At 40.0% G+C, this 18,517-nt stretch overlaps 1 protein-coding gene across 2 annotated transcripts in view; it reads left to right on the forward strand.

Annotated features, from left to right (window-relative positions):
* DIAPH2 (diaphanous related formin 2) overlaps nucleotides 1-773 on the forward strand; it is a gene marked incomplete at both ends in the record, with an annotated part of 881,049 nt that extends 880,276 nt beyond the window's left edge. For both annotated transcript variants that reach the window (XM_084259207.1, XM_084259208.1), the window contains one exon: nucleotides 709-773. In XM_084259207.1, the coding sequence (XP_084115333.1) occupies nucleotides 709-773 (65 nt within the window). The remainder of the gene's footprint in view (nucleotides 1-708) is intronic.
* Between the last annotated feature and the right edge of the window lie 17,744 nt (nucleotides 774-18,517).

Here is an 18,517-nt window from a genome sequence, read left to right on the forward strand (position 1 = left end):
ACATATTAGTGACCATTGCAATACAGATCTGTAATCCTTTTTTCCTATTAGAGCTAAAACTATTTTCAGCAACTTTCAGTGCTTTTAAACTCTGCTTTCCAAGCTTTGTGCCAACAGTTATCTCCATAGTGATTATTTTTACTCTGACGGGTGAGAGGAATGGGACCTATTCATTATTCATTCCCATAATGATTATATAATGTATTGAATTTGTTTACATCATACAATCAGGCAGCCTCCATAGTTGGTTTGATTGCCACATATTGCAATCACTGTAAAGAATAAAAACTCTTTCCTGTTCTGCCCGCTCTGGTGTCCTCTAGAGGTAGGCAAAATACAGATTAAAAACTCACAGGGAATTGAAGTGCTTTCCAACAAAAGGCACTGTACACAGATCCTTTCAATTTAACATCTTTACTAAGGAATTGTTGCCTGCTATTTCCAAGCCTGAGAGAATTCTCCCATTTCTTTCATCACTCTGACTTCCCTTACCAAGAAAAGTCATTTATTGCTGATTGCAGAACTCTTGAACTCAGCCTGGCAGCTGCTGGGTGAACTCCTCAGATCTGGGATACTTGTTACTTATTTACATATTCATTTGAAGTGATTTTTCAGGACTATTTCAAAACCTCTCTAGACCTGACATCATGTAATAGCCGAGATCTTAAGCTCACCATGTTTTTGGTTCTTTTTTTCTTTGTCTTACAGATAACAGACGAGTACCTTTGGAAAGGTCACGCTCTCGCCACAATGGAGCTATCCCATCTAAGTGATTCCTGATGCCAAAGAATATGAAAATGTTTAAGTAAACAAAATCATACATTTTGAGAAGAACAAAACACGCACTCAAGGGATAGAGATGAAATAAGTGCATTTCCGCAAAGATCAAACTAAGCTGGATGAAATAGTGTGCATTTGTAAAGTTATTGCAAGACTCCTCCCACAATTATACCAATCGGAACACAATTATCAGAATTATAAAACATGTGTACCATTTTAGTGTAAAGATATGTATTATTTGTTATTGCGTGTGACCTGACGGTGATGATACAAAATGTAAAAGTGGAAAATTTCTGACTCTTGAAAGCATTCACTCTGTCAAAAATTTACAGTGCTACTCAAATTTGCAGCTCGCACCCTCTAAAATGAGAAAGAGAAAAAAATAGAATTATTCATATGTACTTCTGATTCCTACTACATATAAAAGGAAAAGTCCAATGAAAACGTGTGTTGATGACATAAAGAGATGCTAATATTGCACTCTCCCTAAGAGAAGTCATTTTACAAACTCAGAAAAGTACTGCTTCACCCCCATCAAGTTATTTAGAATCTTATCTCAAGTGAAAGTCGATGGATTCATCTGCTTTGGCTGAAATTAAACTTATCATTAATCTAGAGTTTCAGCATGATATTGCAGGCACTTATCATTGCTAAAAATAAACCAAAGTTTCACAGAAGCAGTTAGAAAAAAGTGATTTAAACTTTATTTAAAGAGGTATTTTCTAATTATGCACAGATGTCTACTTTATACAAATACTTTATATGACTATTTTTGAGAAAAACCTCACATTTCAATATTTATGGTGGGGATGAACCTAAAAATTCTATGACCTTGATTTAGATTTTTAAAGGTAAATATTGATACCTAGTCTCTGTGGTTTATTTCTTCTATCTATTGTTTCTTCTTCCAATGACCCCCTTGAAGTCAGGGAATAGAGTTCTAGAAGACCTGAGAGGAAAAAGATTTCTCTCTGCAGGAGGCAGCAGAAAATTGTCTGAAAGGTCAATTGTTTTATCTGCCTTTCAACTCCCCTTTCCAATTCTGCTTTGGTGATCTGAAGAAGAAAAAGAAATTATGTGTATGTATGTGTATATATGTGTGTATATTTATATCTCCTGATAGAATAATTTCATTTCCCATTGACGAAGTGAACTTCTCAATCCTCATTATACTTGCTTATCTTATATTAACAAATTTAAATGATGCTGCCAAAACAACTCTAGGAGGACAAAAAGGCTCTATATTTATCTTAAATAGATGAGGGAGTAAAAGTTAAAATTAACTTGTCTTTTATTTTAAAATAGACATTGGTATAGTGTGACATAACATCTGAAGTGCAATTTTAAGACTAATCCATGCAGATGATTGTGATTATTTTAAAAAATTTCATATATATATAGATATATATATATATAGATATATATATATATCTTATATAGTGAGTCTCATCTAGTCTTTCAAAACACATCATAGACATCCAGAGAGGACAAATGACTGGCTTGGCAAGTCACTACCTAAGATAACATAAACAAATGACTAATAGTTCACATTTTCCTTTATATAGATGTATAATAATTTAAACTGCTGCCTTTTCTTCAAGTGCATAAATACTCTTAAAAGCTTTCCAGTTGCTATAATAGGGAAATCAAAAGGAATAGCAGCATCTGATATTTCACAATTTTATTCTATCTTCAGACATACACATATGCACGCACAAATAATTTTTAAGAATGTATCCATTTCACACAGTTTTTTAACAATAACAACAAAAATTTAGGGTCTACTAATTTATGTAAATAATATATGTCTTTATGGCTTCACAAGGTCTTTTCTGAAATCTTCATGGTATGGCTTCTTTGAGACTTTTGATAGCTTTTCAGACTATAGGAAAATAATATTTTCAAATATTAACCCTGACTAAAATTTAGGAGCATTTGCCAGCCATGCCATACTATCAAACTGGTCAAGGATGAAATACTGGTGTATATCCCTTTTCCAGATGTGAACTTGCCTTATATTTTTAGTTTTTGGAAAAAAATTATTATTGATAAAATATATATTTGTATTTAGAATAATCTCACATGCTTTTCACAAATATGAAACTTTTCAGGGTATTTCATGAAGTTCCAATAATTGCATTAGTGTTTTCTTCCCACATTTATATTGTCCTGCTCTAGCCATTTGCAATTGTATTTTAGATTGAAAAGTATCACCAAAAAGAGTACATAGTGACATTTTTAGTACAGAGCCAAATTAAATATTTTTTTCAGGTTTATTACTGCCACACGTGAGAAGAACTTAAGTATGCAGATATTCTTCAGAATGTGTGAGGGAGTGTGTGTGTGTGTGTGTGTTTAAGTATAAAACCTTGGAAATAGTTTACTAGTTGTATTAGTTTCCTCTGGCCATTATAACACATTACCACAAACTTGGTGGCTTAACACATCAGAAATTTATTTTCTCACAGTATGGTGGCCAAATATCTGAAATCAAGGCCCATACTACCCCCACCCCCAACCTCCCCATGACTCCCTCCTCTCTGCAGAATCTAGTCAAGAAATCTTATCTTTTCCAGCTTTTGATAGCTATCAGCATCCTTGGGTTGTGGCCAATCTCCTTCTGTTCTGTCTTGCCCGCTGTATATCTAATTGCCCTCTCCTTCTCTAAGATCCTTTTTCCAAATAAGGTAATATCCCTAGGTTCAGGGAGATTAGGATGTGGATGGACCCTTAGCTGACTACAGTTTACCCTGTGATCCCCCCAAAATTTATCTATGTCCCATGTATTTTCACCCCATCTCAACATTCCCAAAAGTCTCAACCCATTACAATATCAATTCTAAGCCCAAAATCTCATCCAGACACTGTTAGTTCAAAAGTTGCAAATCTCACCATCTATTAGCTGAAGCTCTTGGAGCAAAATTCCTCTCCATCTGTGAATCAGCGAAATAAGTTATCTGCTTCCAAAACACAGTGGTGGGACCAGCATAGCATAATAGCTATAGACTCCAAAAAGGAGAATTCTTATTACAAAAGGGAGAAAATGGAAAGTAGAAAGGAGTCACCTGTCCTGATGATTGTCAAAATCAGCCAGGCAAAATCATTTTAAGTTTTAAGACCTGACAGTAGTACCCTTTGTCTCAGGGCTCTGCCCTTTAGGCCTGTAGCTTTGCCTGTGGATCAAGTTTCTGCCTCTGTGCCCATGATTTTCACGTCTGACTGCTCTTAGGTTTGGACCCCTGTCTTTGTACCTGCAGCTGTGCCCTAAAGGTGATCCTTTATATTGAAGGGTAGCACATGTTTGCAGCTCTATCAGCTTGTTTCCTGTCTGTGAAATTTTGATGGTCTCAAAGACCTTCTCTCTTTTTGTCCTGTTTCTATCCCTTGCAGGCCAAGCTGGAAATGTTTCTGTTGGTGTAACATTCTCAAAAACTCTGTGGTCCTCTCATGTGTATCACATTGATTCAGTTGACACAAACAACCTCACATATCTTTACCAGATAACTTCATCTCCATCCCTGGCTTCTTTTGAGCTAGTTAAGGGGATCCTTGGCTCAATACCTAATCTCTTCACCACTAGGAAAGGTTGTTCAGCCACACCCTTGTCTTTATATCCAGAGCACACTAGCCTAAAAGTGAATCTCCTAAAGTTAGCATCTTTTGCAATTTCAATAGGCTCAACATATCCCAAATCATTAAGTACTGGTTCCTTCAATGGCATGATCACTTTTCCTATAGTTTCCAACAAAATGTTCCTAGTTCCTTCTGAGCTCTCACCAGAAGAAACCTTAAAATTTACATTTCTAACAATTTATTTAAGGCAACCTTTGCTACTTCTATCATAAGCATCAAAATTTGTCCAGCCTCTGCCCATTATCCAATTCCAAAGGTGTTTCTACATTTTCCAGTACCCATTGTAGCAGAACCTTGCTCCCTGTTACCAAAATCCGTATCAGTCTCCTGTGGCTGCTGTAACAAATCACTCCAAATCTTACAGCTTAAGACAATAGAAATTTATTGTCTTGTTTTAGAGTCCAGAATTGCTAAGTTGAGGTATTGGCAGGGCTACACTCCCTCTGGAGGCTCTAGGGGAAAATCCATTCCTTTCTTTCCTCCTCTACTTTCTTGCAACTGTCATCATTCATTCCTTAACTTATGGTCAAATCACCTTCCCTTTTGTGTATCTAATCTCCTTCTGCCTCTCTTAGAAGGAGAGCTATGATGGCATTTAGGACCCACCCAAATTATGCATGATAATCTTTTTACCTCAAGATACTTAACTTAATTACATCTGTGAGACCTTTTTTTCCAGATAAGGTAAACTCACAGGTTCCAGCAATGAGAACATGTACATATTTTGGGGCAGCCACCATTCAGCTCACTACACTAATCACTGAGCATAAATGTACTTTTTCACACTCTTTAAAATGCATCTGTGGTGCTCAAGCCAAAGTCTAGGTTGTCTCTAAAAGCTATTGTGTGCACAAGTTACTGCATGCTTTGATGTAAAATGGCTTAACAGACTATTTTAGAGATCAGTTGATACTTTTGCTACTATGGCCATTTAGCTTAACCAAAATAATTGGTTCCAACTTTGAGCTCTGTTATATCTCTTCGGCCCCTTTTGTGAAGTCTTTGACCAAATGTCTTCTGTGATTCATAATGCAGGCATAAAACTACCTCTGATACAGAAGGGTTCTTTGTAAGCCTATTTTAGATCTGGTGAATCCCTCAACTGAAAAGAGAGGTGACAGCAAAGCCTGCTTTGAATGAGTATCAAGGAAGATTGATACCCATACCAAGATACTCAGAAGTATTTCAGTAGCAGTACAACTGTGGATTCATGCTCTCATTTTGCCTCGGAATGAACACCTACCTATTCACAGGACCAAGAATGACTTGCAATCTATGTGTAATGCATACTTATTCAATAAATTTAAGATATACATAAATGTGCTGCCTATGATAATTAATTTTAGGGATGAGTGAAAGTGCACAAACTAAGGTATCAAAACAATACATAACATTCTAGAAGTGTCAACTGAACAGAATTACAAGAGTGTTTATATAAGGTCTTTCACCTGGTCAGGTGAAAATCATGATATTTTTTCAAAGATGCACATACCTATGAGAATCATAAGATTTTTTTAAGTATCCTTTTACCCTGCTTGCCAGAGTAGTGGAGAGATGTTTACATAACAGAAAAGTCCAGAAAATTCAGAAGGGTGATTTATATCCTCCAGAGAAACTGTTTCTACAGTTGATCTTGTTGTAAGCAAATGGCTTTCAAATGCTCAGATGGGTAGAAATATGGGACAAGTAATAAAGGATTGTAGACAATTATTCTCTGGAGGGCTTTCAAAAGAATCTCTCATCATAGGTGGGCTGACCTGAAGATAGAGGGTTGGACAAAGAGGCAAATCTATAAATGGTATGATCCAGAGTACCTGCAAGACCATCATTTGCCTTGAAATGGGTTGTTCCAGAAATCAAATACATTGGCTTTTTCTCCAACAGAGGGAGACCCCAGTAGGCAAATTTCTTAGTGGGAATTTGAAAAACTTCATATCCATGAACAGGGGAAATTGAGTTAGTGCAGGAGTGAAAAAAAAAGTGAGAATATGGCAATTAATATATATGTAATGCATGTAACATTCTGTAGCTTTGATTTATAATATTGATAAATAGAAAACTATAGCCAAATATCCCATTTACTGCTGAATTTATTTAGATGTTTAGAGTTCCAATAACCACAAATAAAATATTGTTACTGTTAGTATCCTTTGCAGGGAAAAACAACTCGCAAATTCATGAATTATGTAAATCATGACTTTGTTCTTAAGACTTGCAGATTAGTCAGAGTTCAATCTTTAGCCATGATGGTCTTTATTTTGGTTAATAGAAGTTCTGCCAATATTCTCACCTATATTTTGGCTAATTGAGGTCCAGGTGATATATTCACCTTTTGATGTTTATGAGAAAAGCACACAAGATAGAGGATTTACTCTTGCTCTTAATCTAATATCACTATTATTAAAAATAATAATAAACCCTTGACGTCTCTGCTTTGCTGAAGCCTGTCCCTGCATCCACTCAGTGTGGCTATTCTAAAATGAACAATGCTTTTCTGAAGGCAATTATGAATTACACATAGCTTCTGCCTTCGGGATCTCACAGTCTAGTGTGACATGGAATGTGTACAAACAATTGTAAGAAAATGATCATTGGTTTAAGAATCACATAGATAAGACTGGGAGGGGTTCATGAAAAAAAATAACAGTTTTAGGGAGATGAGTTAAGATGGGCATTAAAGGAGGAAGCAGGTATCTATGTGTACTTTTTGGAGTGGGTGGCATTTGAACTGCCATTTAAAAGATGAATAGACCTGGACATGTGAAGATTTTATTCATTCAGCAAATAACGAATTAGCACCTGCTGTGTACCAACCACAATGCTAGGTTCTGAGAATATAGCATTGAATCAGCTGTGGTTCCTGTTGTCATGAAGGAAGTTTACATCTTTGAGGCGGGTGCAAAGGCACAAGCAGAAGTACAAATTTTGAACTTCTTGGTGCATGTACAGGGAATATTGCAAAATTTAGTTCGACTACAGAGTGAAGTTCATGAAAGTCATCAGTGGTGTGGTTTGGGTTTGACTTTATAGATATTATAGATGGTATAGATGAGGGATTTTGAGGAAAGAAATGATACATAACACTTAAAAAAAGTGATGCTGGAAAGTACAGGACAGAGAGGGGAGAGGCCACAAAAGGCCAACTTTGTAGGGAGCTATTAAATAATACTTTGGATAAGTAGCAAGGGCCTAAACTGGGTAGCACCAGTAGGATAGTTCCAAGGGGCATCTAAAGAACTGGCAATTGGGTCTCCCTGGTGGCTTAGCGAGTGGAGCGCAGCGCTGTGAAGCTGTCTACAGCCTTTGCAGTGTGGGTTCAATTCCCAGCCAGCCAGGGAGATACCCACATGGTGCTGCAGACCTCTCCTGTCTCGCCTGCTTCTCCCCTCAGCAGTGTTCTCAGTCCATCTGCCTGTTCTGTTCCCCACTCTGACTCTGGTGAATTCTCTCACCCTTCCACACCTCTGGCCTATACCCCGATTCTTGTATAAATAAATAAATCTTAAAAAAAATAAAGAACTGGCAATCAAGTGAATGTTGGGAGTATGAGGAGAGGGAGAATTCAAATCTGACATCAAGGTTTCAGACCTGGGTGACTGATGGGGTCCTTTCAACCTAAAAAGTGGATACAAGAAGAGGAGCTCAACTTTGCAGTGTTAGTGTGGCTATGCACACAGAGCTGCAGCTCTGACACTTGGTACCTAGTCTCTGTACTGTTGAATGGCTCATACAAGGCTATGAACAAGTAGCATCAAATCATAAAGACAAAGCAGACAGGAGAACATGACTTTACACAGGAGCGTATGCAGCGATACCATAGTGGTTATGGTGATAAAAGCAAGGGGAAATTCTCTAGGTTGTATTCTTTTCCTTTTCTTGTTTCCCTTCTCTTTCCCATTCTCTTTTTTCTTTTTGTTTTTAAAAGATTTTATTTATACATACAAGAACTGGGGTACAGGCCAGAGTTGTGGGGGGTGAGAGGGTTCACAAGAGACAGAGTGGGGAGCAGAACAGGCAGATCGACTGAAGTACACTGCAGAGGGAGCAGCGGGCGAGACAGGAGAGGTCTGCTGTGCTGTGTGGGTCGCTCCCTGGCCGGGAATGGAACTCGTGCTGCAGTGGCTGTGGGAAACTTCATAGGTTGTGTCTTAACCCCTTGCACAACCAGGGAGGCCCTCTTTTTTCTTTTTAATAGCATTGAAAGTCAAAACATTACATTGTTCAAAGAAATGAAAAACTGGGCTTCCCCTGGTGGCGCAGCGGTTGAGCACTGCTCCCCTCAGCAGTGTATTTCATCAGTCTGCCTGTTCTGTTCCTCGCTCTGGCTCTGGTGAATTCTCTCACCCTCCTGCGCTTCTGACTGTACCCAGTGCTTGTATAAATAAATCTTTTTTAAAAGGAAGGAAGGAAGGAAGGAAGGAAGGAAGGAAGGAAGGAAGGAAGGAAGGAAGGAAGGAAGGAAGGAAGGAAGGAAGGAAGGAAGGAAGGAAGGAAGGAAGGAAGGAAGGAAGGAAGGAGAAAAAAAGCAAGCATGGTGGGCAATCCCTCCTTAAAAAAAAAAAAAGAAATGAAAAACTGACAAAGACTAAGCAGACATTAAAATCTAGTGATTCAAATATATTGATTCAGCATGTAAATGAACTATAATTTATGGGGAAAGCACTCAGTATTTCATAGGTAGAACTTCTTAAGTGTCTGGGTAATATTTTAGGCCATATATTTAAGAAGTTCGCTAAAAGAAGAGCAAATTCTCTTCTTTTACCAATTTTGCATATATCTCTTGAGACTTTCAAACTGTGCCCACGACTATTCCCTTTTTGCTAAAATTCTTTCTATTCAAAGAACCATAAGGCTTCTCTCCTCAATACATTCAGCTGCTGGATACATGTGACACTGGGTGGTTTTATTTTAACTAATATTCTTGTGTTTTGGAAAGGAACCTGATTTATGAATCTGTTCCACAGCTCTTCTACCCAAATTCCTTGTGTTATCCCTCCATTTTCCTACAAAAATCCAAATATCACAATGAGAATTAAATGGAAAGTACCCAAATACTATGAATTACCTCTGAATAATTCTTGAAACCTATGACATATAATAACATAGCAACCTAGACTATCTGACAAAAATCAAGTAATGAAGTATTTTACGTGCCTGAACAACTTGTCGCACTTTTGGTGGTGCTTGAGAGAGGGAGGGAACAAAAATGAAAGGGGTCATGAGTAAGGTCCCTTAGCAAAATGCAGTCTAATGATGAAAATAGAAGCATCCTTTAGATGTCAGTGACCATTCGACTCTGGAGGATCTGGGATAAAGCGCTGGTTTGCTGTGACCTTATATGGCATAGTGCTTAATGTGTTTGAAAGGATGTTCACACTTTTTACATCCATTATTCCATCATCTCATTTCTTCTTAGTCTACAGGCATCCTCAAGATTCTTCCATCCTATTAAACAACAGCAGTGATCTCTCTTCTTCAAGGCTACCAATGACCACCTAATTGCCAAATTTGATGAGTTCTTCTTAATCCTCATCCTGCTTATTTTCTCCCACTCTCCCATAAAGCACACCTAATTCTGTTTTCTCCCAACACTCTGTACGTTTTATTAGTACTTGTCTTCCCATGAACCCTAAACATAGGCACTCTTTCTGGTGTTTTTATTTGCATTTTTCCCACTGCCAGAGTTGTCACAGCTATTCCATGATTTCGAAAATTTCCTCGCAGCTGATGACTCTAAGATCCCTCCTGAACCCAAGAACTATCTTCCCTCAATAAAAGATAGCTCACACAGTATATCTCAACCAAATATGTCCTTCCCCAGTAAATGTATCTTTCTGTCTTAAGTTGCCTGTCTCATTATTGGCACTACCACTTTCCTGTCTTTAATTCTACAATCTTCTTCCTAATATCTAGTCAGTCACAGAAGCTGGTCTCCCACTTTTAGTTTCTAACCTCTGCAACCCATCTTTCACAAAGCTACAGATTGTTTCCTAAAATGCATTTTTCATTCAACTGCAAACTTTTTTATTTTTCTAATTTTACAAAACTAGTACAGTCTTCCAAGGCCCTAAGAGCAGAGTCAAACCAATGTAAATTTTAAGCTTCTCCTACCCCATCCCTCCAGCTATGCTGTGCTGGATTGCTTACTGGAGCTTGCCAATGATACCGTCATGGTTATCTCCCCAAATGCCCAAATATGTACATGCAGTTTAGTCCGGTATGACCTCACTCTCCAACTTCATGTTTTCTCCTATGAATCCTTCAAGGACCAACACCACCTTTCTAAAGTCTTTCTTAATTCTCTGTCCCTCATTAAAATAAATTGTGTTATCTACGCTCCCACAGCAACTTGTTCATACTCTTCTATGGCACTTATTTCATCCTGCCTTCTACTAGAGTTCGTTGTTGGTGTCCTTGACTAAAGTTTCTTGATGGCAATGACTGTCTCATTCATCTCAGGGCCTTTAAACGAAGCAATTGCTCAATGAATTAATGTGTAGTGTCAACTCTCAGTGAATTAAACAAATGAAAAGAAATGTTTGGTACAGGTAATGGAAAATCATAGCTAATTTCCTCATCCAGGTGAGAACATAGCCTTCATCATTGTCCCGGGAACTGAGGGCCTGCCTAAGGTCAGTGTTGAGGACAAACTGGATGCCTGGAAGTTGATTTCAGAGGAGTTATTTCAGGAGCTGATGACTGATTGAAGAGAAGGAGGGAGGTTTTTCTTCCAAGGTCAAGCTTATAACAAGTTTCCACAATGTACACTGAGGGATTTGGCTGTACTCCAATTATGCTAATGTGTTTTATATATGGGCCTCCAGCATCCAGAAACCACCTCCCTAAACAATTTAATAAGTGTAAATATCAAGGTAGAGTTGTAAATGTAGAACTTATTTGTAATGTACCAACCTTGTTATTATCAAATGTCATGGGGTATAAGTCACTGCAATTATGCTGCCTGCCTTTTATTACATTTATTTTACTTTCAAAAGTGTGCTATATCCCCATCAGCAGCTCCTCTTCTGCCCTGCCTATGGAACGTAATCTGGCTGTGTACTCTGAAGTTACAGAAGATGGAAACTTTCAGGTCACAGGATTAACGAACATCCCTAACAGGAAAGGAACCCCCTGGGTTATAGACACTCCATCCTCTACATTAGGCTTCACTGTGTGTTCCAACAATTTTAAGTTTTGGGAACTCGTGGGTTTTCCCCTAGAAGATATCTCATGATCTATAACACAGAATTGTTGCTTCTTCCTCCCGCTTACCACCTACATGTACAGGTGTACATATGTGTATCATGAGGATATCGATTTCGCACAACTTCAAAGTTTTTGTCAGTTTGGTGTGATACAGCTCAGAGCCACCTCTTAGGTGGTCTATTGGCAGATGAACATGAGTGAAAGTGGGCCTGGTTTTTCTGATTTGGGCCACAAAGACTTCCACTACAGGGCCTCCCTGGTGGCACAGGCAGTTGAGCGCTGTACTGTGAAGCTGTCTGCAGCCTCTGCAGCGTGGATTCGATCCCAGTCAGCAGGCGAGAATCCCACATGGTAAATCAGACCTCTCCTGTCTTGACCGCTGCTCCCCTCAGCAATTTATTTCTTCAGTCTGCCTGTTCTGCTCCCCGCTCTGTCTCAGGTGAATCCTCTCACCCTCCCGCGCATCTGGCCTGTACCCCAGTTCTTGTATAAAAATAAATAAATCTTAAAAAAAAAAAAACAACTTCCACTACACCCAGATCACATTTCCCATTTCCCAAGAGTCTCTCGTTCCTCCCTTTCTTCCCGAGTCTCACTAAATTTCATCAAACACTCAGAAGCGGGAGGGCAGGTGACTCTCTTACTCCATATAACTAAACACTCATTTCGTTCCAAGGAGCCCTTCTAGATTACCTACAGGCTTCTGCTGCTTTCCCTGATATTAGGTAGGGAAACTGCCAGGCTGCAGAAGCCTCTTGGTAAGTGAATCTGTTTTTAAGGGTTTCGAAAAGTGCCACAGTTTTCAAAGTTTCCTTGCAAGAGAAGGACCAAAAATAAACAGTTGCTAATCCTTGCACCCAGGGGACCCTTCAGGAGCATTACTTTTCCTAACTGCAGTCTTCCTCAACCTTTTTGCTTTATGACCCAACAACCATGTCGACAATAAGCTATTCATTTGCTCATCACTCATTCCACACAGATCTACCGAGCAACTACTGTGTGACAGGTACTAAATAGATGTGGCACAGGCCCTCCTGAGCTTACAGTCAAGTGTAGCATGCCAACGATAAATCTCTGCAGTACTCCCGTATAAGGAGCGATATGTTCCAAGACTCTCAGTGGATGCTGAAACCAAAACTTAGTTTTTTTTCCAAACATATATAATTGTGCTACAGTTTAGTTTATAAATTAAGCAGAGTAAGAGAGTCGGAACAATGAACAAAATGGAATAATTATCACAATATACTGTAATAAAACTTATGTGAATGTGGTCTTTTTCTCAAAATACCTTATTGTACCAGTATATTTGGATTGCAATTGACCTCACATAACTGAATGTGCATGGAAGGGCACTACTGCACGTGACTGCAATTGCATTAAATGCCTAAGCAGGAAGGTACAGATACTATAGGAAAAAAAATAAAGATATGTGTGTGGGATTGGTGTGGGAGAAGCCGAAATTTGATTGGGCAGCAAACAAAGGCCTCTTTGAACATGTGATATTTAATTAGAGACTGAAGGATTAGTGGGACCTAGCCGGTGATAAGTGAACATTTACATAGCATCAGTGTACTAGAAAGAAAGCACACATATTAGCGGGGTGTATTAGTCAGCGTAGGCTAGCTTGTGCTGTGGTTACCAACATACCCCAAATCTCAATTACCATAGCGAAGGTTCGCATGGCAGCTACAGGTCATCTGTGGCTCTGTCTCACATGCCTTCTTTACTCCAGGGTCCTGGCTGAAGAAGAAACTCTTATTTGGCTCCTGAGATTCTTCTGGCAGAGGGAAAAGAACAAGAAAGGTGGAGTCACACCATGACTCTTAATACTTCTCATGTGTGGGAGGTCATTTTGGTTCACATTCCACTGACCAAATTAATTTCTATAGAAGCCCACACCAGTTTGTCAGGACTCATGGCAGGAGGCAGGGTTGTGAGCTCAACCAAGAAAGAAAAATTAATACCTAGAAATAATAATGCAATCTACCACAGCCCTTTTCTGAGTTCCATCTATCCCTCTTACTAATAGATATTTTTTATATTTTTTTTAAGTTCTCAGGGCTTCAATTTCCTTACCTCAAAAAATGATGTTGAAAACAACTCTTAGGAAAACAGAAATCATATAATCTAGAGTCTAAGTTTCTCTACATTTTCCCTTGCCATGTTATTTCAATTATGTTGATAAATAGGAAGTGAGTTTTGGCAGCTACCTTGGCCCACTGTGTGACACTAGGCAGTTGGTTACTTAGACTTTCTGAGTCTTGGATGATTGTAAAGATTCTGTAAAAAAAAAAAAAAACTGTGCAAGAGCAATTTTTAATCATCACACATACAAATGCAACTCATTCTCACAGTCGTCTGATTGCCATGATCACCTCTAACACCCAAAATCTGTGTCTTTCATACTCTCAACCCCATGTTTCAATCAACCACCTCAAACACACCAGGTCAATAATCAAAAATACCTTCTATCCCAGGCAATCCTCCTTCAGCTCCTTCCCTGGACTGCATTGTTTAACATCATGTTTTAAACACATTAGACATGCTTCTAATTTCCAGAGTTGGAAAACTTCAAGTTATCCTTGACAGCAATACCTCCACTCTGTTCTATCAAATCTCCCTTCACAGTGTGGTTTATTTGCATCTTCTTTCTGATTTCAAAGTTATCACCCAAGTCTAGTACCTTACTCCTTGATTACGGTCACAAATGCTCTTTTTGCCTACACTTTCACCCCTGTCCAAGCAGTCATTTGATCGTGTGGTTCCCACACACAATGCCTGCAGAGGTCCAGCAGCAAATACAAAATTAAAATCCAAAATTTGTCACCTGAGTAGCCAACTCCCCCACATTTTGAACTGGCCCAATTTTTCCAACCTCCCCTACCACTCTTAGGCACACGCCCTCTGCTGCAGCCATACCTACCTAATTCACCATTCTGTGAATGTCTCCTATCTAGATTAGCACTGTCTAATAGAAATCTAATTCAAGCCACAGATGTCATTTTAAATTATGTGGTATGAAAATCTTCACTGTCTAACCTAACCTTCCCTTCTAGACGAACTTTTACTCCTAAGAGATACAACCTTTGCTTTAAACCAGTAAGAATTCTCAGTGTGGCTTGCCAAAGGTGGGTATGTACGGTTACCCATCTGTGTATGTGTTTGCATGTGCACATGCACGTGTGTATTTTACCCCAAAATCTTCCCAGCTATACTAGAAACCCCTGAAATAGGGCTATGTCTAATGCTCTTGTTGATATTGTGCGTATGCTTGATGGACTTGGAAAGGTTTTTCCTCCTTTCCATTCCCTTGGGTCTGGCCTGCTCCAGGATGGATAAAATCTGCCCAGATTCTATATTACCTTTTAGCAGAGACAGAAGAGTTTGATTTTCTAATCCATTTCTATTTTGAAATCTTTATTTAAGTGGTTCTCAAATCAGAGAAGCTGTAGGCAGAAGCAGTGAGCAAAAACATAAGCATAATCTCTGCCATGAGGTTTTCTTGTCATTGTCATGCTTTTGTCTAAAATTCCATGTATTTAAATTCTAAATAATCATTTCTTTAAGTCTCAAATAATTGAAGCTGCTTTGAGACCCATGTCAAAAGCTGATATGGCAATACTCTGGCTGGCTAGCACTTCAATAAAGTTCAGTAGTACTTAAAACACAATCAGTTCAAAAATGGGAAGCAGGACAATAGCTACCACTTATTGGAGCCCTCTGCGGCAGGTGCTATTCTAAGACTATATTCTTTATTTAATTCTCACAACCATCCTCCAATTGGCCCTATTATTCAAATTCTACTGAGGAATAAATGGAGGATTAGGGAGGCAAGGTGACATGAGCAAAATCTCTGTTAGGAAGTGATAGAGGTAGAACTCGAACCCAAGCAACTGGACTCCAGAACACATGTTATTAAATAGGTACATTTCCTCCCGTGGCTTTGGAGACAAAGCATTTTTAGTAGCTATTGCTTCAAACCCATTTATCTGAACCCCTCTGGGGTGTGAGTGTCATCAGCCTCAGCTCTTCCTCCCTTTTGTTCTCTCGGCCCTTCATTTGTTCCAAACACAACATTGCTACTTTAACATAAGCCACTCACAGCTAGTAACCAAAGAGGGCTATATTATCTAAACCGTGTATCTAGAATGTTCATTGCAACTCAAAATATTCTGCTATAGAGAAACAGCTTCTGCATCCCTAGGGAGCTTGTTAGAAATGAAACGTCTTAGGCACCACTCCAGACTTCCGAGTCAGAATCTGCATTTAAACAAGCTCCTCAAGGAGACTCGTGTGCACACTAAGCTTGAGAAGCACTGCTCTCCCTCCTCTGGAGTGCTCCCTTACTGGTTCCTTGCTATGTTCCAGACAGAAAAGCCTAAAATCTATGGTGTGAAAGGAAGGGAATCATTTAAGCTGCTCCCTGTTCTCTGGCCTTGAGGAACTCCAGGGTCAGTCAGAGGCCATGCTAAGAGTAAATCTTGTTGCTGTTCGAATAAAAAATATGTGAGTGCAATGAAAACACAGCCGTCATTTCCTTCCCATATTTCATCCATGCTCTCCGAGTGTCTCCCACTGCCACAACAGACACTTTCCTTCTTATAAAGAGGACATTTTTAATTAAAGCATTGGAACCTTTGAGTATAGATAATCCTTTAAAAATTAAGTTTATCTGTGTTTACAAGTCTCCACTTACTTGGTAGTGACAATAAGTTAAAAAAAAAAAAACACAACCGTGCCTCTAACGGCATATGGAGGAATGATTAAGCTAATTTACAATAATTGCTTTAATCTTAGTATATTGAATTGTAGTGTCTCTTTCAGTTCTCTAGGACTGAAGTAAAGAAAAATTATATCACTGTGCTCAATGTTGGACTTCTAAAAGACAGAGGAAATTCCTCCTTATAGTGCCAACCTATCACGTACATTATCCATGCACTAGATGGTGCGAGGCGGGGAGAGAAAGCCTCAGTCCACCCCCAACACCTAACTGCCTCTCTATGCATTCTTTTGCTTTAAGATAAAAAGCCAGGCCTCCCTGGTGGCGCAAGGGGTTAAACTATGAAGCTGTCTGCAGCCACTGCAGCACTGAGTTCCATCCCCGGCCAGCCAGGAAGCTACCCACATGGCGCAGCAGACCTCTCCTGACTCATCCACTGCTCCCCTCAGCAGTGTATTTCAGTCACTCTGCCTGTTCTGTTCCCCACTCTGTCTCTTGTGAATCCTCTCACCCCCCATACCTCTAGCCTGTACCTCAGCTCCTGTGCGCATAAATAAATCTTAAAGGAAAAAAAAAAAGATAAAAACCCATCTTCACAAGTCAAAGTCAATAGGCATTATTCATTTCATGACTAATAAACTGAGCAGACAAAAATGTCCTTGGGGAAGGCATTTAGGAACAGGGCACAGGGTTAGAGGATATAAGAAGAGGGGATGCACTGAGACCTGGGCAGTCAGGAAGGCCAGGAATGGAGCTGGAATAGGGGAGGGTAGCTGGGAGACGCAGATCAACTGCCATTACTTCCCTGTTCAATATAGTCACGCCGACCACTCTCTCTAATGATTACTGTGGACTCACCCCTATATGCTCCTGGAAGCACCTGGAGTAGGAAGAACAGTGGTACTTAAGGTGATGGAAAATATTTCTTCTTGCTCATGACACTCCTGCCTGCCTTCGGGTTCATACTTCTTCTGCTTCATGGGACTGGCTGGGTCAGGAGTTGTTTTTCCTTCTGAATGACTCAGGTCTGAGCCTCTGATTAAAAGGAGTGGATCCCACTGACAGGTGTAGCCTTTCATGTCAGAAGGCTGGAATTGAATTGTATGCATACAACATTTATTTAAGAATCTGTCTCCAGATCTTGGCAAGAAGCATTGAATTAAAAAAAAAAAAGAATGCTTTTCAATTTCAAACAGAGTTCTTGGCAGCTAACAACACAGCATTGCAGCCCACTTGTAACAGCAGAGGGCATTGTGTGTGGGTGCTCCTGGTGCCTAGACTTTAAGAGAGGCACTAGAAGTAAGGCACTGAAGGATTGAATTGCACTTTTAGTGGTGAACTTGGGTTCTTGAGTTCTCTAAAAAAATAGAAATGATGGAGACTCTAATTCTGTAGGTATCAAGTAAGAATTTATTAGAATTTAGGCAATTCATCCTGAGGGATTCAGCTTTAGGGAGGGGGTCTGTATGCTGCTCCCGAGAAACAGATTAAGGCTCTATTTAAGCAGTTTTCGAATAGGGGCGGAGCAACATGGCAGCGAGGAGACGCTGCGAGTAAGATCTCCCATTAAAAAAGTTAATAGGGAGGAAAAGCGGCAGGTCCCAGTGAGAACTGGGACACGGAAGATAAACGGGTGACTCCAGCAAACTGCCCAAAGAAGAAAGTTGCCATAAAAGAGGACCAGAAGGGAGGGAAGCGCAGAACCCTGCTCCCCTCCCCCACCCACAAAGTCGGCACTCTCCGACCGGCAGAGAGGAGGGAAACAACAAACCAAAACGGCCAACAAGAAAAACGGACGCAGCAAGTGGGACTGTGAGTGGAAAGGAACTATTTCAGCCACCACACCCCATGAACGGGAGCGGTGGAGAACCCTGCAGTACCCGCCGCGGAGGTGAGCTCCAGGCGCCATTAAAGAGAGCCCCGCCCCCCAGGAGGAGACCAGCACCAGCACACAGCCCCGGCCGCCCGGTAAGCTTGCGCAGAAAGCAGCACAACTGATCCGGATCGATCGCAGCAGCCCCGGTCCCCGCGCCTGCGACCTAGGCTTGCGGGGAGACCGCCGAGGCCCTCCCTGAGTGAGCAGGAACAAGGCGCCCAGGCAGGGAAGCGGGATTCAAAAGGCGCCATTCCCGCGCCACTGATCTGGGCTACAGCCCGCGTCCTGGAACTGAGGGCTTT

The sequence above is a fragment of the Talpa europaea genome (assembly GCF_964194135.1).
Source record: "Talpa europaea genome assembly, chromosome: X".
NCBI lineage: Eukaryota > Metazoa > Chordata > Mammalia > Eulipotyphla > Talpidae > Talpa > Talpa europaea.